The 23,302-nt window shown below is 38.6% G+C and overlaps 1 protein-coding gene across 1 annotated transcript in view; it reads left to right on the top strand.

Annotated features, from left to right (window-relative positions):
* Positions 1-23,302, top strand: part of RSU1 (Ras suppressor protein 1) — a 102,808-nt gene that overhangs the window by 24,744 nt on the left and 54,762 nt on the right. The window contains exon 6 of the mRNA XM_019471114.1: positions 11,365-11,497. Within this exon, the coding sequence (XP_019326659.1) occupies positions 11,365-11,497 (133 nt within the window). The remainder of the gene's footprint in view (positions 1-11,364; positions 11,498-23,302) is intronic.

Here is a 23,302-nt window from a genome sequence, read left to right as displayed (position 1 = left end):
TGCTGAAGGCTTTTGACTGGCTTAGTTCGGGCACTGGTGGACAGCAATGAGTCATTAGATGTTCATTTACCAGGGAGATGGGCACAATATAAACACCAGAATAAAACAGTGTATTTGAATGAGGAGAAGGGGAGGAGTACATTAAACTGATTTTTAAAAGTAATGGAAATAAATGCAGAAGAAGGCATGGAGAGTAGGGTATGAGAAAAGGCCACAGACAGGCATTGGGATCACAGTTTTGTAATGGAGAGAAATACTGATAAATAAAACCCTGCAGTCTGCGCTTAATTTCACCTGACGTGATTGAGCGTGGCACATGCCAGGAAGAGGGCTGGGGGAGATCAGTATTATCATCCTCTGTGTTTAGCAGACAATATTTATCACTAATTTAAGAAAAATATTCTTTCCCAGGAGGAAAAGAGGGGTCTAGAAGAGTCCACTGGTGCTCGGGGTGAGGGTGCTTGTCTGTAAATACAGTACGTGTGAGTGATGAACGCAGGAAATGGCCGGGAATAGGTGGGTGGAATTTGCAGTTTGTTTATATCATTTGTCTCTCAAAAACCCGTTCATGAGGAATGGTGGTGGGCAATCACATATAAACTTTAAAGAAGCGCTGGCATTTTTTTCCCTAGCATTTAAAAGGTTATGTGCTGCATTGCGAGACAAATAAATCATGATTCACTGCAACAACAGAGTTGCAGTCAGTTACATAAATTGCCAAGGAAGCACTAAATCTGTCACTTTGTGTATTCTGACCATTTAACAATTGGAATGGTGTTTGGAAAGAAAGCCGAGTAGAAACAAGAACCATGTAAGGTGGCAGATGCAATTAGTAAGATCAATGATGGTGTTTTAAGTTCATTGTATGGTCATCTGGGTGGACCCATATGTGCCACATAAAAGATTTTCTTAGCGGAGTCAGGAGTGTAAGAATAGTACATGGTGCAGAATATTCAGAAAGTTGTACCTAAATGTAAATAGCCACCCAGAGAATGTAACATGCTTATCTGTAGGTTTGTGTTTTTGATGTGAAAACAAATGGCATGATTTTTAAAACCCAGATTCTAACGTTGACTGTGTTCGTTCCCCTGCTGCCAACACACATGTGTGCGCACACGTACACGGAGTTCGCTCATGTTTATGCGTGTGGGAAGAACAGTGATTTCTAAGGATGCATTTTTAATTACCATCCTCTTTTTCTAAAACTGAATGTTGGCATCAATGACTTTTAAGTATACTATTCAATACTCTTCTAGTTTATCAAATAATTTCCTCGGGTAAAGGGAGACACTATCAAAACTGTGAAGTTAGGTACATACTTGAAAAGTGGAAAATTCAAGCTCTCTAACAAAGGAAAAAAAAACTTGATGTGGTAAGTAGTCATGTTCCTTTTTAAGGAGGGTGAAACCTTCTGTAAATTAAGTCTGTATTTCAGAATGGCTAAGTAATTATTTCATCATTTTTTAGTTTTGAACAGCTAAATTACCTTCTGTGGTTAAGGGATTGGTTTTAAATAGAAAGTTCAAGAAATCCTGCCAAAAGTCTCAATATTTCCATCACAGGAAGACATTTTAAAATTTAGGCTTTTGAAATGACTCTAGAATTTGTGAATGAATATTATATTATGAAAAGTAGTTGCTGCAGTTGTTTGTTCAAGTTAATATTAATCAAAATAGCAGTTTACTTAGGTAATTATAACAGGCATGTGCAAACATAGGAATCACTTATTTCACAAAAGATATTTCTTTTCTAAATATACTTGATGTAAATGCCAAACTTTTCTTATTTCAGTATAAACTGTCACTGCACTCTACCTGTGTCACAACACAACGCTGCTCACACCTGCGAATACAGGTCTGTGGTACTTGTTGGAAGCCTGAATATCCTGGGCCTCTTTGGACACCAGCTCTGAGCACTGGAACAACTAATTGATACCTTGCAGTTTTAAAAAAAAATTGCCTGTTTCTACTTTTGGAACTAAGGCAAAGGTGGTGTAAGAAAGGAAGGAGCTTTACTAAACTTCCTAGCGGATAAACAAAATAACTTGTTTTCTAGGACTACTGATGTAGCAGTTACTAGTTAAGGAATAATAGAAAAATGTATGTAACAAGATAGGTCACAGACAGATTATTTATGTAAGAAAAGCATCTCTGAAAATTTGTGAATATTCTAATTGTGTTTCTCATTTTAGGCTTATTTTAAGTTAAAAAAAAGAAAAAAACAACACCACCAAAACCCACCACTTTTTATGTAGTTAGAAACCAGGCTGATTCCACAGAGTACTTGATGCGAGTTAAGGTGTATGGCAAGAGATGACAACTCTGCAGTTTCATTATACACAGAAAGATGTTTTCTATAGCCCATCATTTAGATTTACACCACAGGCATTTGTTTCCTTACACTGCTGTAATTCTTGCCAAACTTCCCAAGATTCAGATTTGATCTTACATTAGTTTTTAAAATATGCAAGTCCTACTGTCGCTTCTCTGGTGACTACAGTGTGTGTGTAGGCTTTCCTAATGTTGACTGTACTCTGATTATAAGTACCATCAGCATAATAATGATGTTTCTGTCAGCAAATATTTCATCTGTTCTGTCGGAGCTGTGGTAGGTAAGAGTACCGTAATTAGAGCCAATCTGAGCAAATGTTATATTTGTTGTTAAATTTGGTTCATTTTACGTGTTTCATAGTACTTAAAAGTGGTTTCGCTCTTCTGAGTACTTGGCAACCTGTGTTCGAATGAAGTTTCAAAGGTGCAGGGCAAAAGCAATAGAGTGAATCCTTTTTGAACTCGTATTTATAAATTAACTAGATTTTGGTCTGATAGGGACCCTTCAAAGAGAGTATGCTCTGTTGAATTCCAGTGTAATTGAGAATCCCAGGGGAGTTTCTAAGGTTGGAAAAAATGCGCAATATATTTCAAAATAAATTGGGATGCTGATCCTCTAAGCCTGTAATACTTCCTGTGCCATTAAAACAATGTGATGTCAAAGTAGTTTAACATCAAAGATAATTCCCTTTGTTCCAAAAACCGTCTGCTGCGTAGTGCGTTTCTTGGGTTTCTTCCCTGGGAACACTTAGCAGTGACTGTCGGTTTGCCCCTCGAGATTGCGGTCAGTGCCGGACATTTGTTAACACAGAGTGGTGAAGGAAACGGTATTTCCAGCACAACGTGTCACCTTTCAAAGAAAGAAATCGGTGAAACTTAGCAATACTTGTAGGTCTTCTAGTAAATGGTCTCTCTCTTACATTGTAAGAGAGAGTAGGATTGTAGGAATGTGGGAGAAATGAGGGAGAAATGAATTTAATCGAGTCATAAGTAATTTGAAATAATTTTAGAAAGAATATAGGAAACATTTTGAAGTAATTTCTTGGATTTTTGTCAAAATGCTGTTTCTTCTGCCATTCCCCTCAGCTACCCACACGACAGCATCAGCCAGGCTGGTTGCCTTGGTACCTGATGGCTGTGTGTGGTGGAGTTTGGCTGTTGAAACAGTGTGATTTGTCATGTGGAAGTACAAGCCATTAGCAGAATGTTGTTTGGCTAAGAGTGCCTTGTGTGCTGCATTGAATAAGTTCCTGTTTTGTGGCTTCCCTCTGTGAATGTTAATATTATTTACTCTTTCTACTAGTTGTCCTGCTAAGGTCAGGTTTGTTGTGTGGAGTGATAGTAGAAATTGCCAGGGCTCTCCCCTTGTTCCCCAGGAGAGTTAACCACTCCTCCTGTCACCTGAATATGGAAATGTGAGTTTGCCCAGCCAGGTTAGGTCTATATTCTGCCTGTACTTAGTACCTAAAATGTAGTTTAAGGGAGAAGTTCAGCATTTCATCTGTTTGTTGTCTTTCGTAGGCTTCATCTTCAGTCCTGACACATTCTGGAGTGAAAGTCTCCTCGTGGCAGACTCCCCATTACACTTTGGTATAATGATTCTGGCTGACCTTTGCTATGATGCTGGAATTTCTTATAAATATCTCAGGACTAAATTCACATTGTTTTAAACTCTATTCTATGAAAGGTTGAGGTGGGACAGTGCTGGAGAGTAAAATCCTCTTCCCTTAGAATTGTAGTAGCGGTAGCTGAGGCAATACCAGTTTGCCCTGTATCACTTCACCTTTATTTACACCAAGGATAAAGGATTCAAGGTTTAGTTGGTCTGCTTTTACTTTATTTATTTCAGCTGTTATCCTTTTGCTAAGACTTGAAGCAAATGGAGTAGCTGTTCTGGAATCACACAGAATAATCAGTCTTTATTTAACCTATCAAAGGGAAGAGCGAGAGGAGACTTAGCTGCCGATCCTCACTAACTCCATGAGAAGAAAGCACAGGTCATCTTTCTCCCTTGTAGGTGAGCAGAATCATTACAGCAGCAGTGTTTGAGAACTAAGGCAGCTCAGTTCAGCACTGAAATAAAGAATGCAGTGATGAACCATTTAAACGAGACACCACTGGCAGAGTCTCCATCTCCTGATGTTTTTCAGACCAGATGTTTTTCTGTTTGAAATGTCTTTGTTAAACTCTTCAATTACTGAACGGACACAGAGATTTACTGTTAGATGTATTCAAGTGAACATTCAAGTGGGGGTCTAATCTCTGAACTCATTATTGGAAATTCTCATTTACATCTAAGAAGTCGTTAGAATAATGTGGGATGTTACAATATCTGCAGTCCTGTTTTCTGTCCCTGAAAATAATTGTAAAACTGAGGATGGGCTTAAGCTCCAGTGTTTGGCTTTCAGGTCGCTCGTTCAGCCTTCTCTTACCCTGGGGCTTCCTGTCTAACGCTCACAGGTGAGGCTGCAGACATTCCCATCTGTGTGGTCAGGAAAGCAGTCAGAAGAAGACTCCTGACCTGCTTCTGTCTGATGGGTGCTCTGGAGTATCTGTTTGATTTATTTGTACGTACTGAATCTGACTTCTTGTTATTTGAGTCTTGAACCTTTTCCCCTGTTATGTAAAACCACCACAAATGCTGTTTCAGGGTTCTCTGAAGTGCTGGTGACTCCAAGTGATACTGTTAGACCTCATCCAGTACAAGACTGTAGGGGCGAGAGGGCAAAAGTGTTGCTGGGATTGATCTTTTGGAAGTGCTTCAGTCTAGGTTTAGATTTACTAGTTGTTTTCTTTTAGTGCATAGAAACTCATCAATAAGCAAATGTATATTTTCAGGATACGCTATGGAGCTGTAGATTTGTTTATCATACTGAATATTTCTGTGAATATATCTGCTGGTTCCAAAAAGACTGAGTCACACTTCACTTATGTACAAGAAGTCTTTGCTCTCTGTTGTCTTACTGCTCCTTTATAACTACTGTTTAAATCTACTCTCTTCTGTTACTAATTCTTCAAAAGTGATAGAGGTCTTCAAAGCAGAGATGATCTTACTTGTTTATAGGAATGATACGAGTTACTGATCCACAGCTTACATGTGCTGAAGACTGGTGTAAAAATCATTTGCTTTTGATAACATTTTGTGGCATAGAAATTAGTATATACTTTAATTTTTTTACATAGATTTTAAGACATCATTCACAACTAATTGCTTTGGTATCGTTTTTATGTCATCATAGTCATGATATTTCTTCCACCCCCACGCTTAAACCAATCTCTCTCTCTATGGAGACAAAGCACATGCCACAAAAGTAATAAAAATTATAAGCCCTGTAGTGTAAAGCAAATCTAAAACAAGCCAGGACAGATGTATTTTTACGTATAACCTAAGTTTAAATTTAGTGTAGTGGATTGATCCCTTACTTAACCTTTCATAAAACAGGATTCAAGGGTATTTATATCTAAATAAAGAAATAAAATTAATTTCATTCTTCCTGTCCTTATGTATGACAATGAGAGAGTAAGACCTTTGTGTTGTAAAGGGAAAGAACATTTAAATTGCAGTCTTAAGAGGAACCACTAAAAGGGATGTGTTACAGCCTGAGGACTCTCCTTGAGGTCAATGCAGTAGAGTGTAGGCTGGAGGGTGAGTCAGAGTATCAACGGGATGCAGATGTGAAACTCAACAGTATACAGGCTAAAAAATATTTCCATTGATTTTAATGAAGCTCCACTAGGGATGAATTTAAACCATTACAAAGAAGCGTTGATCTGGCATTTTACAGCTAGGATCATGTTTCTTACGCTGAATGCCAATGTTCAGTTCTAAAATGTCAGAGTTGTTTAATTACTTTATTTCACCTTTTAATTTTTGAAAGTTGCCAAGGGGCGTTTGAGTGGAAAGGACAAGTCAGGTTTGTGTTAATTCTGTTTTCTTTTGTTTGTATTGAAGTAATGCCTATGTATACTAGTCATACCTTACTATACCTTAAGTATACATACATTGGGTAAATATTATAATATCATACACTCGGTATATCATACGTCACAAGAGGATGAGTGGCTTATAGTTGCATGTAAGAGGTGCTTGCAGGCTAGATCTAATGGACAGGAGGAGCCTGGGAAGTCTGGAGACACCCTTGGTCAAAGTGATAGGTAGCATTATCACTATCTCTGACACTTATTTTCTGCAAACATGACTGCGGGAGGCAGCATTTTATTTGCTTTTATGAGCTCTTTTCTGACCTTTGCAGGCAGTTGAGCAAAATACGAATGTTCACACAAACCACTTTTTATTTTAATGGCACTGAAGGAAAATAACAAGAAACATTAACTAACGTTTTAGATCAAATGCAGGATAGATTTATCGAGGGAGGTGCAGGGAAACTGTAGCTGCCTTTTCCCTTTAGTGTCACTCAGGATGGGGTGTGCCCGCTGTCATACGAGACATCCCTTCTGTTCACCCATGGCTATGGGAGCTCTGAATTTAAGCAGTGATAAATGGTATTTTTAGTCAATGGATGGCATAAGCTGGAATACATGAAAATTAAAAATATGCATACTTTGATTTTGTCCTTGAATTTTCAAGGGTTTGTTTTGGTGTAGATCTATTTACTGTAGCTTGCAGGTGGCAGCTAACGAGAGATTTGGACAGCAGACAGTTTTCAGGTCTGCACAGCTTACTAGTTGGGCATAGGAACAATTTGTTTTTAAGGTGGGTTAAACACAGAAGTTCAGTCACACTGACCCAATCAAACTTAATGGTTCAGGATCATCTTTAGATACAATGAGTGCTGAGACAGAAAAAAGAAATGCCAAGATCAGGTATTTCTAAGACCACACAGCTGGCTCCTTTTAGAAGGCTTTTGGTCATTCTGTGCAGGTCGTCCACAGCAGTCAGCTGTTAGACCTTTATCTCTGCTCTTCTCTCTTACAGACTCCGTTCTTTTTCAGTGTCTGCTCACTGGTAGCAGCATATGTCCACTTTGCATTCTTCCTACTTGGAAATCTGTGTCTGTTCAAGTTAGAAAGCTTAAAAAAGTATCCTCCAGGCTTAGAAATTAGAAGGTTCTTTAGGTATGTTAGACCTGGGTTCTGGGATATATAGTTTTGATTATTTATTTATTTATAAGAATAAGTTTAGAAGCAATCAAAAATAATTTGAAAAACATCTCTGTGGTCTAGGAAAGGGGCTGTGCTGACTAGTCTTAAGGATAGCCTTCTCCTCCTCTCTTACCAGAGGCGTGTGACTATAATGCATTTCAGTGGAGTTGGTCTCTTTCAGTACGGCAAAATAGCAAGAACCTTAAGTCCATTATGAAGAAATACAAGTTTAGTCTACTAGTTATGCCAAATTTTAGAGATGATAAATAAATATTTTTTAATAGGCTGATGTATATGGAAAGAACAAACCAGCAATGACCAATGCAATCTCTAACCATAATATATTTTGTGATTTAATCTTCAGTACTTTTACTTTTGCCTTTTACTAGAAGCAATTTTGTATTTTGCTTACTAAAAATATCCGAGGGATTTGATGTGATCTGTGTAGCAGAACAGTATATAAATATCCTGAAGGCCTGGGGATAGTGTTCTAGCTGATGCTGCTGTTAGACAATACGCATAAAGGCGCATCTGCCATGGCTCTTTCCCTGGCCCATGGCTCTAGTGCTGCAGGGATGGAATAACAGCATTTCTTAGCACAGTGCTGCCATAAAAAAAAGTCTAGGCAAGGAGACTGTTGGGGGTGTGTGTGTGGGGACAGGGACACATCTGTAAGATGTCCAGTTGCACAGCACGCCTGCAGTGAGCCTGGTACCAGAGCTATTGCTTCAGGCGGGTTTGATCATCTCTTCCGCACTGCTGGGTTCATCTTGGTGCACTGGGGCAGAAGGTTCATGCAGGGCTCCTGTGTGTTTGGTTACCCCAGCACGTGCTGTTCCTGAGATGTTACTGAGACCTTGGCCTTGTGCTTGGGGCTCCTGGATGTCCTGCGGCTAGAGCAGAATTAGGTAAGCCCTCAATTCACACATGGTTTAGTTGTAAGCCCAGAACGGACACCAGGATATGGCCCCGAGCAATAAATGGTTATGCAGGAGTGACATGTTTTCATCCTGTCTCGGTTTTAATTATATGGCTTCTTTGTTCTCAAGTGGCTTGCCTTATGGCAGGAGTGTTAGACTTTGTTTCCTCCCTAGTGCTGATAAGGTAGGGCAGGCTCTCCGTGACTTCTTATCCTGCTTAATTTTCTGCCCATTTGTGTCCTTCATTTCCAGATGGAAATTTCGGTATCGAACATGGAGGAGTTTAAGGCATTCGGTGCCCCATCCTTCCTGCTTTCTGTAAGGCAGCCCTCCTTTACTCCCCTGTGGAGGAGCACCCACTCTCTGCCTGGTGCTTGCCGTGAGGACAGACGGCTTGTTCCTTTTTGCACTACAACATTTGATTAAATTCTTCAAGTAAAAGCTTGGGCTGTGAGGTGGCAGCTGACCTCTTGCTCCAGCTGTACACAGCCAGTGGGACAGGCTGCCAGGCGAGCTGCTGTTGGCAGGGCTCACCGAGGGGCGTCCTGGGCAGAGAGGGGGTGGATTTCAGTGCAGATGCTGGACTTTTGGGTGCCCCAGTTTTCTCTGTAACAAGATTAATTTTATCCTTTAGGCCCTCTGCCTGCCCCTTCCCTCTGAAGGTAAAAAGTAATATCTGTACCTGCCCCCAGAGTGTTTTGGGGAAAAACAGAAAGCGGAGGAAAATGAAGTGGTTACTTTGGCATGGAGACCTAGAGTTCATTTTGCTTGAGCAGTCCTCTTTTTGCTGTAAGATTTCTTTGGCTTTACTAGAATAGTATTTATTACCATTAATTACATTTAAATGGGCCATGTGGTATTTGGAATGGAAGTGGGCACACTGCACTGCAGGGATGGAAACATATGGCAGCGTTCCCTGGGAGGTAAATTTCTGACACAGCTCAGGACAAGAGGATTCAGCTGAGACCCTGGCTATTGAGATTTTGGGAATGTGTGACTTAGTCCTGTAAGCAACATTGAATTTGACCCATGATGGGGCCAAGCTTGCCTCCCCAAATTTAACTATTTTTATTAGTTGTACACAGATTGATCATTTTACCTTGATGCAGTACTTGCAGAGCTGTAATTACAAGTGAGTGCTTACAGCGTTGGTAGTTTTGGAGAGCAATGTATGTGGTTTTTTGCAGGTAGTAAAATGGAAAATCCAATTTGCAATTGCAAAGCAAGCCCCTGAGTGATACATGATCTTCATAGCAGCACCGGTCAGAGGGTTACAGCTAATCACAGTGCTGGCTTGCTTCCCTGGTGGCCTGTGCCTGAACACTGAATCGTGAGCAGTGTGAGCCTGCATCTTGAGCCAGCATAGATTTAGACACACCAGTTTCTAGCTTATTAAGTCCTCTTTGTCACAGTACTTAATCCTGCTTCCTGATCCTTGTTAGAACAGGGCTGCCGAGTCCCTTAATAAAGGAGATGGGTGCGAGGCTCCTAACGAGGCGCACTGAAGCGTGAGGCAGCGAGGGCAATTGCCGCCTGACTGACAGAGGGGTGAAATGCTCCCTGCCTGTCGTTATTTCAAAAGAACAGGCCTCAGACAGCTGACAGATGAACTTGCTAAGGTAATGGTAACTTGTTGATAGGCCAATATGAGATGCATGACATCTTTTCATGTGATATAATGGTCTGTCTTTACTCTAATTGTGTTAACCCTTTTTATGGCGAGAAACGTGTCAAGGTTTAGCTGTAATGTAGAACATGCAACTGAAATGGCCAGCAAGCGCATGGCTTGCAGCAGCTCCCATAGCATGCGTGTGTGTTCATGCTACGTACACGAGTGCCTTTAATGTTGAAAAGCTAGCACATCAGGTTGATTTCAGATTTCTCTGACAGCTTGGCTCAGTCAGTCTTCAAAACCTTGTAATTTTTGTGTGTGTTGTTTCCCATGGTTAAAGATTATTTTACTTTTTTATTTGTTACTTTATATTTCCGAGGGGAGGGTAGGCCTGTCTTCATTGCAAAATTCACAAAAATAAATTTAAAATGGTAGCACAGATTTCTTACTTTAATTTAAAGAACATAAGAAAATATTTCAATTGCTAGACCTTCCTGGAATTCAGCCTGTTGTATCCATAGTCATGAGGAGTTTCAGTAGAGCATGTACTGTTTTGGTTTTGGGTGGTAAATATTTACAAAACAAACAAACAACCAAACCCCAAGCAAACCCCTAATAGGTCTCTTACCTATTCTGTTGACAGGAAGACTTAAAACTGGCATGTTGCAAGAATGATGGGTTTTTTTGTTTGTTTTTCTCAGTATAGAGAACTTTAACCACAGATCAGCAGTAGGATCTCGCTACAAACAACACGTTGGGCATTGGGAAGGCAGAAAGCCTGTTGGGCATCGCTTGTTGACTTTATGCTTGGAGCAGTGATTGAGAAATGCTTTGCAATGCTAAGCGTCAGCAGAGCAAACTCCTACCACAGGGTCATTCTCCTTTTATCCCTGCAAGCCATGGTAGAGAGGGATACTTTGCTGAATTGTCCCATAGGCCTGAAGATTATGTTTAATGGTCGAGTTACGTGAGAGTTTTAATCCCGCAACAGAGCTAGGAGGTTTGGAATTAGGAATCAGGAAGCCCCAAGTTCTGCTGCAGTTGTTCTGCCCACGCTGAGTGAATTTACTCACCTGCAGAAGGACACCCCAACACCTATGCACTATTAAACCCTGCTTAAAACTAATTTGATGAATAAATATTATATACAATGGGCCGAGTTCAATCCTGTTGTGCAATGTGTAGTAGCACTGTGAAATGAGTAGGGTGGAACTGCATCCATTGTGGTGGGAACTACTATGTCCTCCTTTTCCTCTCCACAAAGACTGAAATATTTGCTTTTATTATGGTTGTGCTCTCTGAAATGAATGAAAGGTTTTATATTCACAGCAAGATATTTCTTTAAATTTTTTCATATTTCAAATTCTTTTCATATGCTGTTTTCTTTAATCCCTTTCAGGTAATTTGGATTTGACTGGTCAAAAGCAAGTCTTCAAAGCAGAGAACAATCCTTGGGTTACCCCTATTGCTGACCAGTTCCAGCTGGGAGTATCTCATGTTTTTGAATACATTCGTTCAGAAACGTATAAATAGTAAGTATTATATGTCACTTGTATACTGTAGCTATGTTGGGTTTTTTCCTGTAGTGTATTTGGCAAAGTGTTATCAGCTACACCCTTCTTTCATAATCCATGCAGTAGCTTGGTATTCAGGGCAAATATGCAAACCTGTACATTTATATTAAGGAATTTTGCTGACAAGAAGGTAAATAAATATGTTTTAGACATGTTAGGAAAGCACAAAGACTGTTTGATATTGTCCTGCATTTGTTGTTCATTTCTAAGAGCTATTAAGTAACATCAGAAATGTAAAAGAGCAACCATTACAAGCCTTTCAGAAGGACTAATTTGAAGTATGTATAGTAAGGTTTTATAGATTGAAATAGATATTTGTTAATGTTTTTGGATGCCGGTTGTTATGTTTTGAAAAAGAATGTCCAGAATTCAAACCTGTTTTGATCTGGACTGGTTTACAAAAGTCTACAACCCTGGAAATTCAAATACAGATACTAGTACTTCAACAGTGTAACTGGAAAAAAATAAACCTAATGTTGGGACTTCTCCATTTTAATTCAAAGTTCTATGTACAAATGCTAAGCATGTGTTTAGGAAATAATGTCTCTCCTCATTCACTGAATTGAAATATTTCTTTTCAGTAAAAATTTACATGTTGCCATTCCACAGTAAAACTTTAGACGGGAAGTTATTTTTACGTGTCTGACAACAACCTTGATGCTGTCTTCCTAGAAGCAATAGGTGGTACAACACCAGTACAAACAAATAATGTCTCTAATCATTCACTGAATTGAAATATTTCTTTTCAGTAAAAATTTACATGTTGCCATTCCACAGTAAAACTTTAGACGGGAAGTTATTTTTACGTGTCTGACAACAACCTTGATGCTGTCTTCCTAGAAGCAATAGGTGGTACAACACACAGTACAACCTCTAGGTTGGAAAGTTAGTTTTTGTGTTTCCCCTTTATTTAAAAAATATATTTTAATAATTTAGAAGCATTTCTGACAATTTTTTAATATGGTGGCCGTCTGAACTCAAATACCAAAGGGAAGTATTCACATGTGAAGGTTTTGGGATTCCAATTAAGTAACTGAGATGTAAATTTCTATATGAAACTAAATGATCCAGCAATGGCTTTTGTAGGCTGTTCTTCATTTACAGAATTTAAGTGAAAAGGATCACAAGTGGGAGAGTGGTTACAAAAATTGTGTGTCTCAGAAGTGTCCTGATATTTATGCTGTAATATGTGTTCTCAAGGTAGATTTATTCATAGATTTAAGTAGGCTGCAACACCCTTCCTCCAGTAGTAGTCTGTACTACAGACATGGTGTAGGGAAACAGCTGTCTATCTCCTTAGACCATCCCTTCTCTACAGTCCATTGTGTAGCTGCATCTAGATTTCTTGATAAAGTTTTGTAATTTTTTTATTCCCAATTTTATGTTTCTGTTTGCTGAGCAATGTAGATTAGGGACCCTCATGCAGTTCTCACAGAGACAACTCTGGGCATCATGAGGACAGCAAAGTTTCAAGGACTGAAGTGCAATTTTGAGAATTTGACCCATATTCAGTTTGGGGGGGTGGGAGGCTGTTGTTATGTATCTATAATTTAAAAAAAAAAAAAGATTTTGTAACTGTGGATATATTAAACTGCTCTGGCAACTTCCCTTGTGCAATCAAAATTGACATAAAAGGTTCTGTATTTCATCACTTGCCTCAACTGTTGCTCTTTGTTTTAAATTAGCCGTATTATGTTTGCTGTCTTGTTCTTTGCTGAGGTGTAACAGTGTCCTATTGGCTAATGGGCTGATTTTGTCCACAGTAAATATTTGAAGCCTGTATAGTTAACAATGTAAGCAAAATCAGACTCTACCCATTAATGGGGGGAAAAAATAAAATCAAAGAATCTTTCCATGGCCTATTCATGGCTTCTATTTTGATCTTAGAAGCTTATTCAGATAAAAAGTCATTATTTTCAAAGATTAGTGATGAAAACCAAATGCATGCAGATGTTAATAATTAGATGTAATTTTTTTATATTCAGCATATAACCATTTTATATTTAAACCATAAATTAAAAATATCTGTACAACTTTGTTAGAATCCCAGTAGCAACTTCTGTTGTTGATTCCAGATAAAAAGCCATTATTTTCAAAGATTAGTGATGAAAACCAAATGCATGCAGATGTTAATAATTAGATGTATTTTTTTATATTTAAACCATAAATTAAAAATATCTGTACAACTTTGTTAGAATCCCAGTAGCAATCTGTTGTTGTGATTCTTGATTGTACTTGTTTCACATGCTATAAAGGGAGTTTGTGGATTTTCCTGCTGAAAAAGATTGTCCTTTTTATTTCCAGTTTCCTTCAAATACGTGATCTGAGAATTACTTGGATGCCACCTGCTACAGACGTTTTTCTGTTTGCATTTGATTTTAGGTGTTAAAACTCATAAGCAATGGCATAATCTAGGTAACAGGTCTAGTAGCATTATTGTGCACAAAAGCAAGTAAGCTGTGAACACAGAAGAAATGAAAACTCCTTTTTGTGACGAAATTTTGATCTTTTCCCGCTAACAACTATACACCATCTTCAACTTCCTTTTTCTTTCAGAGCCTATGTCTGGGTACTGTGTCTTTTTTCTCATTAAGCAAATCACAAGGTTGAGATGTGAATGTAGTAATTTTCTCTGTAGATATCTAAGCAAAATTGAACTCTTGGGGTTTTTTTGGATCATTCAGCCAAAAGAAAAATTTAAAAATTAACCTGCAGCATTTGATAGACCCAGCCAGCTTAACTTTTTCTCTGAGACAAAGCAGTACAGTTAAATGGATGATTGCATAGAATGCTGTTTAGATAACCTCACTTGCAACGCTGAGAAGAGACAACAGCTCACATACGTTAGCAGCTGATAATCAGATCAGTAAGTTTACTTTCAGGTACTTTCATAAAGCAGGAACTATGCATCTATCTGGTAGATGGATTTTGAGCTCCAGAGATGGTAATTGTCTCCCTATGCCCATTGCTTTTGCTGGCTGATTGGAAATACTGATTTTACTTTGTTTACAAGTCTAACATTGTCTATACGAGCTAAGACAGAGAGGGTATGCTCATACAATCACAAGTGCCAAGTTTCAGGGGCGTAGCGAGTTACGTTTCACTAAGTGGGTTTATGCTGATACAGTTTATTTTGTGTTTGCAATGACTAGAACATCGTATTTACTCAGTTGCTGTTATCTCAGCCAGAAAGTGGTAACTCAGTCTTGGCAATGCACTTGCAGTCACGTTACTAAACCTTGAGGTTTCTACTGATGGCCGGCACAAGCCGTAACTGTATGCTGCAGTCAATATCGGATATTTCCATTCAGATTCTGTGAGGTTGCACTTGTAAAGCAACTACCAAATAGATCACAAACTTCTTTCCTTTGTGAAATGTACTGGCTGTTTCAAGCATATTTAGTGAAAAATTACAGCCTATTTTTAGCTTTGTCTTAGGATATTCATGCTCTAGTGATTAATTGGTAAGTAGGCATGACACCCATGAGAGATGATTATGTCTAAAGATAAAATGTCATTTGTCTTGCGTACTTTTACATTTTCATACTACTGTTTTACATGGTACTTATGCACCAAGTATAAAACTGGAATTGCACTTTGCTTCTAGAAGTGTGTTAGCCAGTAGGACACTCAGATCAGCTCTTCTTACTTTGTAGCTTCTTTCATTTCCTTTAATTTCCTTACCTTTCATGAGAAATGATGCCAGGTGATTTTTTTCAACCCTCATTTTTCAAGGAAGACTTGTGCTGACAAAAAGATGGGCCATATATTGTGGCAGAAAATGTGTGCGGAGGGGCTCTTAATCCTTAACAGGAAATTCAGCAGCTCTTGGCACTTTGCTAGCTTTTGTTGGCTAAAATATGCCCACTACACATATCATCCTGTGACAGCATCATTTGGAAATAGGTCAGTTTGCCAAGTATATAATGATTCTTAATCTCTGACTGCCATGCTAACTTTCTGAAAGTTAAGTTAGTAAGCTGAATTTTGGCTTTGATTCTACATGTACTCAGGAGCTGCCATTAAACTCACCGTGTGGTGTCACGATAGTGTTGAAAAGCAGTTGAAGAACTTGCTCAAACAGTAAAGGGTAATGGCAACCTCATCTCCTCAAAGGGCTTAATTAAATGTTTTATTTTTTATTCATGCCTTTAGTCAACTTTCAAAGTGGCTTTTATGTTGTAAGCATATTCTCAGAGGATCTTCTCTGTCTAGGGTACTGACAAAGAGATGATGGATTGTATGATTTAGTGGTTACAATGTACTTAGACAAGTGCAGGCAGACATGAGTGTTTGAAAGAAAACAGTGAATTAAGCTCCTATGAAGAACTGAAATCCTGTGATGCTCGTCAGGATCAGTGTAAGATAATTAGTGATTTGAGCAAGATGAGGTAAAGCTGAGACGTGCAATCGGTACCAGTGGGTGGGTTTGGTTGCTGGCATTTACAGCAAAATTAATCCGGAAAGCTGCTCTTTGGGTACATTTCTGGCATTAATCATGTGCTTTTGATCAATCTTCATGTGAAACTTGATCTTTGCCTGTTTGTTCTTGTAACAGAAAGGGTAGTGATTTTGCTTTTATCACAGCAGAGTCTATTGCAGTCATCATCACCTGATAGTGTAATCTCAGCTAAAACAAAATAATTTCCTAGGTCTTGCTGAGAATAGCATTCAGACTTCTAGCATTTTTAAGCTGCCATTGAACCCAGCAATCACCTTTTAACACTTTATTTAATGATTGTTATCTCCCTGTTTGATCTCCTTATTTCAGTGAGGCAGAGTTATGATAGAACAGTCACCGTTTGTTAAGTTTCTAGAAAGCAGGTTTTCCCCATGAGGCAGTCAATTTGGAGTCAGGAGCCTTGAGAAGATGTTTTGCGAAAGGAAGTAAGTTGCACTTTTCACATTTCCATCAGGAAAGGTGGTAGAAGAGCAAGCCATTTTAATGACTGACACATTAACTCTTGGCAGAGGAAATGGTTTGACAAATGCTGTGCTGAGCATATATCGCTTGGCAGCATTGGAACATAGGTTTCCCTGGGCAGGCTGGTCTGTGCTAAGCATTGTAATTGAAAACCTCATTTTATCAGCAGTGACAGTCTGGAAAAATCCACTCTTGATTCAGTCCTCTCTTTAGAGACAATCGCCCCAGCTTTCTTCTTGAGAATGAATTGTGGTACTGGACCCCCACTATTATGTAGCAGCTACTTCCAGGGCAGCAGACACAGGTCATAATGTAAGAGATTCCTCTTCTGGGTTATATTAATGGAAAAGTATTTCAGCATTTATTTTTAACAACTAGAGGAAACTGGCAAGATACTCAGAGTTAATGCACTGGAATACAAATAGTAACCTGAAATAACTCCTGTTCTTATTCCACAGTTGTTAAGCCTGTAAAATCTCAGCTGCGTGATTGGTGCTGTCCAAGATGTAAAGATGGTGATCAGTAAAACCACCTATCACGGTGTGGAAAGAGATGAAACAAGTGAAAAATCCATGGGTTGGTGGTTGGGAAGCATGCTGGGGAAATGGGAATTGCCATCAGTTGGGATGGAGGCATCAGCAGGTTGAACTGATAGGAGGAGAGATTGTCCTGGAATGGTGTTACTTGTGCACCACGGTCTTGGACCTGCAAGAATTTAATTTTTGTATGTTAGCACAAAAAGCAGGAGTATTTAAATGATGTTTGCTGATGACACAAAGCTAGCAGCACAGAGGAGAATCAGCATGCCACACAGGAAGAATTAGGAAATGAAGAGGAAGGCTTGGGTGTATTAGTTACAGGTTTTCTGTGAGCCACCAGTGTGATATGCTGGAGGGAGGGGAAGAGAAAGAGAAGCACAATCTCCAGAGCTGGGTTAAGAGAGTGGAAATGTTCCAGTACAGAAAAGGAAATATTACACAGTTCTGGTCATCATGTTCATGAATGGTGATTTTTGGCAGGAGCAGGCAAAGTGAGGAAGGATAATAGGATGATAAAAGGAATGAGGAGCCAAGAGGCAATTTAAAAGGTATTTGGTTTATTTAGCAAAGCAAGGACTGATAACAGAGATCATTGCTGTCATTGGGAGGGAGAGGGGGAGGAAGGGACTTCATTTAAGGCGTTAAAAAAAAAATGGTGGACATAACAAATATAAATAAGCTGGTCAGGTGTATATTTGAAGGAAGGTCTCTAATTATTAAGGAAGCAAGGTGATAACCTTCTGTCAGAAGGCTATTTCTATCAGAAGTGAAGGCCAAAATCTTGTTTGTTTCAAAGTGACCACTGATCAATTTGAGCAGGAGTATATGACGTGATTGCTTGTGGCAGAGGGATGGCATGTCTGTGATGCGGGCAGACCTTTGTGCTCCTGTATTCATGTCTTCTGATTTTCCCTGTGTATTTAGGTAACTGCACAGTGCATTTGACGTTAAGCTAAGGGAGACAAAGCTCTGTTGTCTGTTAATATAAATAAAGCAAAAGATTATTTTGCATATTCCTGCAGTTAATAGCTTGTTTAAGTAAACATGTATGGCAGTTTTGTGCAATAGTTTAAAATGACTAAAATTTTTAATAACCAAATAATTTATTGTTATTATATAAATTATATATTCATTAGGAAAAATTCATTTGGGGTTATAAAAATCTTCATAACATTCCTTTCTCCACTTAGATAGAAGAGAGAATGCTTCTCTTTGGCTATCTCTAAGTAAAATTAAATAACTTCTTGTATTATCCAGTCATTATCTAATCTTGTAACAGTACCGAAAAGAACCGAATTGAGCACAGTATGATCTCAGGAGTAATTTCTAATGGTGAGTATTCTGGACGCTCTGGGGGAAATAAAGACCATAAAGAGGAACACAGATCAGTTGCTTTAAACATCTAATGTAGATTTGATTCAAAGGAGTACGATTAGATGCCTCAGCTGTTTCTATGATGCTCAAAGGTCAATGAAGACTTAAAGAACTTGGATAGTGTGAGTCTACCCTGCCTTGCTAAGAAAAATAGGCCATAATAAATGCTATTTTCCTTCTTTATTTTTCTTTGCTTTTGTCACTAGTATTTTTTGGTAGTTTGTGGAATAGAAGGCTTCATGCATCAGTTTTCTCTTAGGCTCAGCTCTACAAATACTTATACTTCTAGAACAGGTATTCTCATTGTTCCTAGAGGGATTGCTTTTGTGCATGTGCTCATAGGATGAACCTTTAGTAAGAAGTATTTTTCCCTTCTCGCTTGCACAGTGTGATTGTCCTGGACCCTGTACACGAAATAAGATGGTGTTGTGTCCAACAGTCCATTGTTGGAGGTCACCTCTATTTCAGTGACTTTTTAGCCTGGCATCTTTACCATTTGGCCCCTGACATGGATGTACCATCTGTGCCAGTGGTAGCTGTGACCTCATGTATTTTAGGATGGTTTCAAAAACTGTGTAAAGATGGTGGAAAAGAGATGACCTCAGTGATCTACCTTAGGTGAGATTCTCTGAGATGCCACATCTCCTGTGAAGGTGAACTCACAGCAAATTAAACTTCCCTCAAAGGATGGCAGGAAGCAAGATCCATCATAGCTAAGAAATAAACAAGTGTTAACAATCCTGGTTCACACATTTCGATCACGTACCAGTAAAAATTTTAATTAACCAATAAAAATCTTTTATCAACCTGATATGGGGAAATATAAAAATGTCATTGGCATTTGGTTCTGTTGTATCAAAGGCATGTTACTGTATATTTTATATGAAAATACTGATTCGTATTCCAACCAAATGTTGTATTTATTGGCTGTATTTTAAAAATTGATAAATATATTAGTACATTATTTCCAACAGAGAAAATAGATGACTCAGAGTCCTGACATCTTTAGACAACATTTACATGCAAATCTGTAACTCTTCCCAAAAGAAGAGCAAACTGGAACCCATGTTGAAAGATAAACAAGAAAAACAGTATCTCTGTATATTTGTGTTTATATATTACTAAGATGGATATGTAATAAAAACAAAGCTATCACTGATGTATCTGACAGATATAGATACTGCACATATAAATACTGGTCTAACTACTGATATTACCATTCCCTTTGATGTGAACTTTCATATAAAGTTTAGAATATTATGCAGTAATCCATTTACCATGTCAAGGATGATAACCCAGGGTTTAAGTCACTGGGGCAGTTGTCTAGGGCTGTGTTAGAAGCAGAATTGGAATGAAGAAGTGAGGAAAGCGCAGAAGCTGAGAACTTGATGAAACCAAAGGTAAGGAAACAGTGACAGTAGGATACATGATTTGAGTAGGGAAACAAGACAAAGTTGCATCTAACTATAGGGCAAGGCAAGATTAGTAGCTGAGTTAAAAATCAGTGGTAATTATGGTAAAATTCAAAATGAGAAACAGGATGAGTCAAAGAAACTGGTAAGAAACAGAATCGAGGACCTGGCCTAGAGGACAGGTTGGGGTCTAAGCAAGCAAAGTGTGAGATGTGCAGCTGCAGGCAAGTGGCACCCTGAGCAGGAAAAATGATAGGTGGGATTGAATAAAGTATGTGCAATGGGAAAGAGGGCCGATCCAAACTAGGATCTATCTTGGTAGGCTCTTAGTCATCAGAGAGACTGGTTATGGCTATCTGATCATGATAATCCTAGAAATTAAATGGGCCCTTTTCTGAACTATGATAGTCAGATTATTAATAATGATGAAGGAAGGAAAGTCATGTTCTGTTGTGCTTCTGTTCTATGTTCACTGCAAGTAGGATGATCTTTTAGGGAAGATGAGTTATTTCTCAGTCCACTAAGTAGAAGCCTGACCAACATTTTGTTGTGAGAAATGGTTTTAAACCTCTAGGCCTGTGGACATGTGCTCAGAAGGTTTAGGAGATTTGATTGACAGAGCCTGGACTCACCAAAGTTGAGTCTTAATTAAATTGTGGTGTCAGGGAAATGCCAAAAAATAGCAGAAGTGCTAGTATCCTTCCAACATCAAGGAAGGCGAATAGACCAAACTGGGTTATGACCTAGTTTACTCTGACATCAATTTTGGGTTAAATAGTGAAGAAGAGACATGGGATTCTATTAGTGAGGATTTAAAGAATATGACTGTACTATGAATATAATTTGTACAACTAAGGCATGAATATGATTTTTGAGAGCTATTTCCTAAAGAAACATTATAAATTTGGTTGGTCAAGGCAACTCTTTAACTACATAGAATTTTGTGAAGCATTTAGCTTGTACAGCTGCACAACGTTCTCATTAGCAAATGAGCACTGTATAATAAATATAAACAATAAAACACTAAGAAGAATTAACAACTGTCTGATAGGTTTTGGGAGATAAATACCAACAAGGACATTTCTGGTGAGCTCCACAGAGATCTGACCTAGAACCGTTCAATGTTCTCCTCAGGTATTTGGAAGCAAATATACAGTCATTTCTGACTTAAAATTGTAGATGACCTGGGAAGTTGGTAAAAGACAACAGGGAAAATATGGGCTGTCCTGGATCACTTAATGAACTGTGCCTGCGCATAGTGTATTTTAGAGCAGCTCAAAGAAGAGTTGCGTATCTGTGAATAAGGTATGCAGGATATACCACGCATTGTGGTTATGATTATAGGAGGAGATAAAAAGGAGTGAATACTGCTTTCCAGAAAACAATTGGCTCTGAAAAATGTTTTAAGAGACATAATATAATGGAAGTGCACTGTCAGCTCACAGTTCAATGCTGTATCTGAAAGGCCTAAAAGAAGCCTTGTGTTAGCGAGTACAGGAATAGGAACTTACTATTTTCAACATCAGCTGAGGCTGATACTGAATTCAGTTTTGGTGTCAGTAGTTTTAAAGGGATGTTAAAAATGTGTTTAGATACAGACACCTCAAAGTTATTTGAGAGAGAAGTCAAGCAGGTTCAGAAAAGAAAGCAAGGTACAACCTTGTAAAAGGATGCTTATTAGGGCAAGCTGCCAGGGAGAGTAGCAGATTCATTTTCTCTTATTGTCCTCTGATTGCTTCGGGATACTTCCGGGGCAAATGTGTTTTAGAGGAACATCTCGGTCTGAAAGTTACTGTATGAACCATGATGGCTTTTAATACATTATGCCTAGTATACAAAGGTGATGATCTATTGCATGGTTTTAGACTTTACCAGAACTGCCACAATTTTAAGGCCTCATATCCAATAGCGTGCTCCGCTGTTCTAGCTGCTGTGGGCATGGTGGGTCCAGCTCCTCATCTCCAATGGATTCAAGGGGTTTTCTAAACATTTCTGGGTAGCGTTGTTGCTAACCAGAGGCAGTGTGTCCAAAATGCATGCAATTAAGAAACTTGACTGATGTTCTCTGAAGGTGCCTCACCTAATCTTTTTCTTTTTTTTTTTTTGTGAGGATATTGCAGAGAACAGAATTTGGACTTTACAGTAGGTAGCCAAAAGGATAGAGCATTTTAAAGAAAATCCTCGAGACTGCAACAGGGAGAAGAATAAATAGGAAAAGGCAGACAAAAGAATACTAATGGAGAACTAATGTGGAAAACATGTTGGTAGCAATAAGTGTTTTCTGGTAAGCTTGTGTAGCTAACAGTAAGTAGTGGTAAGCCTGTTAGCTCTTTGTAATCTTCAAAATTCAGTTAATTTTCTTTCTTGTTTTCTTCTTCAGATTGGTTCTTTATAACCGAACAAGAAGAGTTACTGCACACATTTGCTGGTTTTATTCGAAAGATAAATTAAAAAGTGGCGCTTTTATAATCAAGCAGAACTGTCTGCAATTTCTGTTCTCTATGCAGTCATATCTGTTTTATTACATGCTGACTTTTATTGAACTCCAGTTTCTTATTTCAGTCTCGCATTATTTGAGGGGTTTGTGTGATCTTTAGCAATTTTTTTACCCTCCTGGTGAGGGCTATCAGTTAGATAGAGAAGTGTCCCTAATTTTATGATTGCCTTTATCAACTGTTTATCCAGTGGAAGGCTGAGGTGGGAATGATTCTGGTGTAATTTGCTGGAGCCACTTGTAGTGCAAGCTCTGATAAACCTTTTAAAAGCCATGATTTTATTTTAGCAGGTATTACTGCCATCCGGTTTATATGCACTTTTACACCCCCTTACACCTAAGGCACAGTGTTGAAAATGGTTATGATCAGATTTCATTTTAAATTCTTGTCATTAAAATTAACTATTTCTTGAAAAGTATAACCTGAAAATCAGGAGCTTCTACTGTATGTGACACAGGATTTCTCAGTCCTGCATTTCAACACTTTCCTTCATCCAGACAAGAAATGTCCTACTGTTAAAGCTGGGGATAGTCAGATTTAGGTCCTGTTCAGGCAAGTCCTTTTGACTACAGCTTTGCAATGGCTTTTTTTCTATTCTGTACCCAACCACATTAATAATTTAACCCTAAAAATCTAAGATACTGGAAATCAGTTAGTATCAAATATCCCAGGAAAAAATATCCTGTAGTTTTTCTTCATTACACTTGGTTGGGAAATTGGGGAAAGAAATTGTAGTCTAAAGTGAAGTATGCAGGACCATAAACAGTAAATAGAATTACTTAGGATACTGACCATTTCAATTGCTCCAGCTTCACCAAAGCAATAATAATAAATGCAAGAATGTTAGCCATCTTCATAGTTTTGCCAGATGTTTCAAGAAGCTGGCTCCAGTGCTAGATGTAAACAGCAGCATTTATTTCACTGAATGGGGAACAGTGATTCCCTGAATCCTTTTTGTTATCCATTGTCGTGGTTTAACCTCAGTCGGCAACTGAGCACCACGCAGCCGCTCACTCACT

This window comes from Aptenodytes forsteri, unplaced genomic scaffold (genome assembly GCF_000699145.1).
Source record: "Aptenodytes forsteri isolate BGI_AS27 unplaced genomic scaffold, ASM69914v1 Scaffold172, whole genome shotgun sequence".
In the NCBI taxonomy this organism is placed as follows: Eukaryota; Metazoa; Chordata; class Aves; order Sphenisciformes; family Spheniscidae; genus Aptenodytes; species Aptenodytes forsteri.
This window is presented reverse-complemented; position numbering and strand designations above follow the sequence as displayed.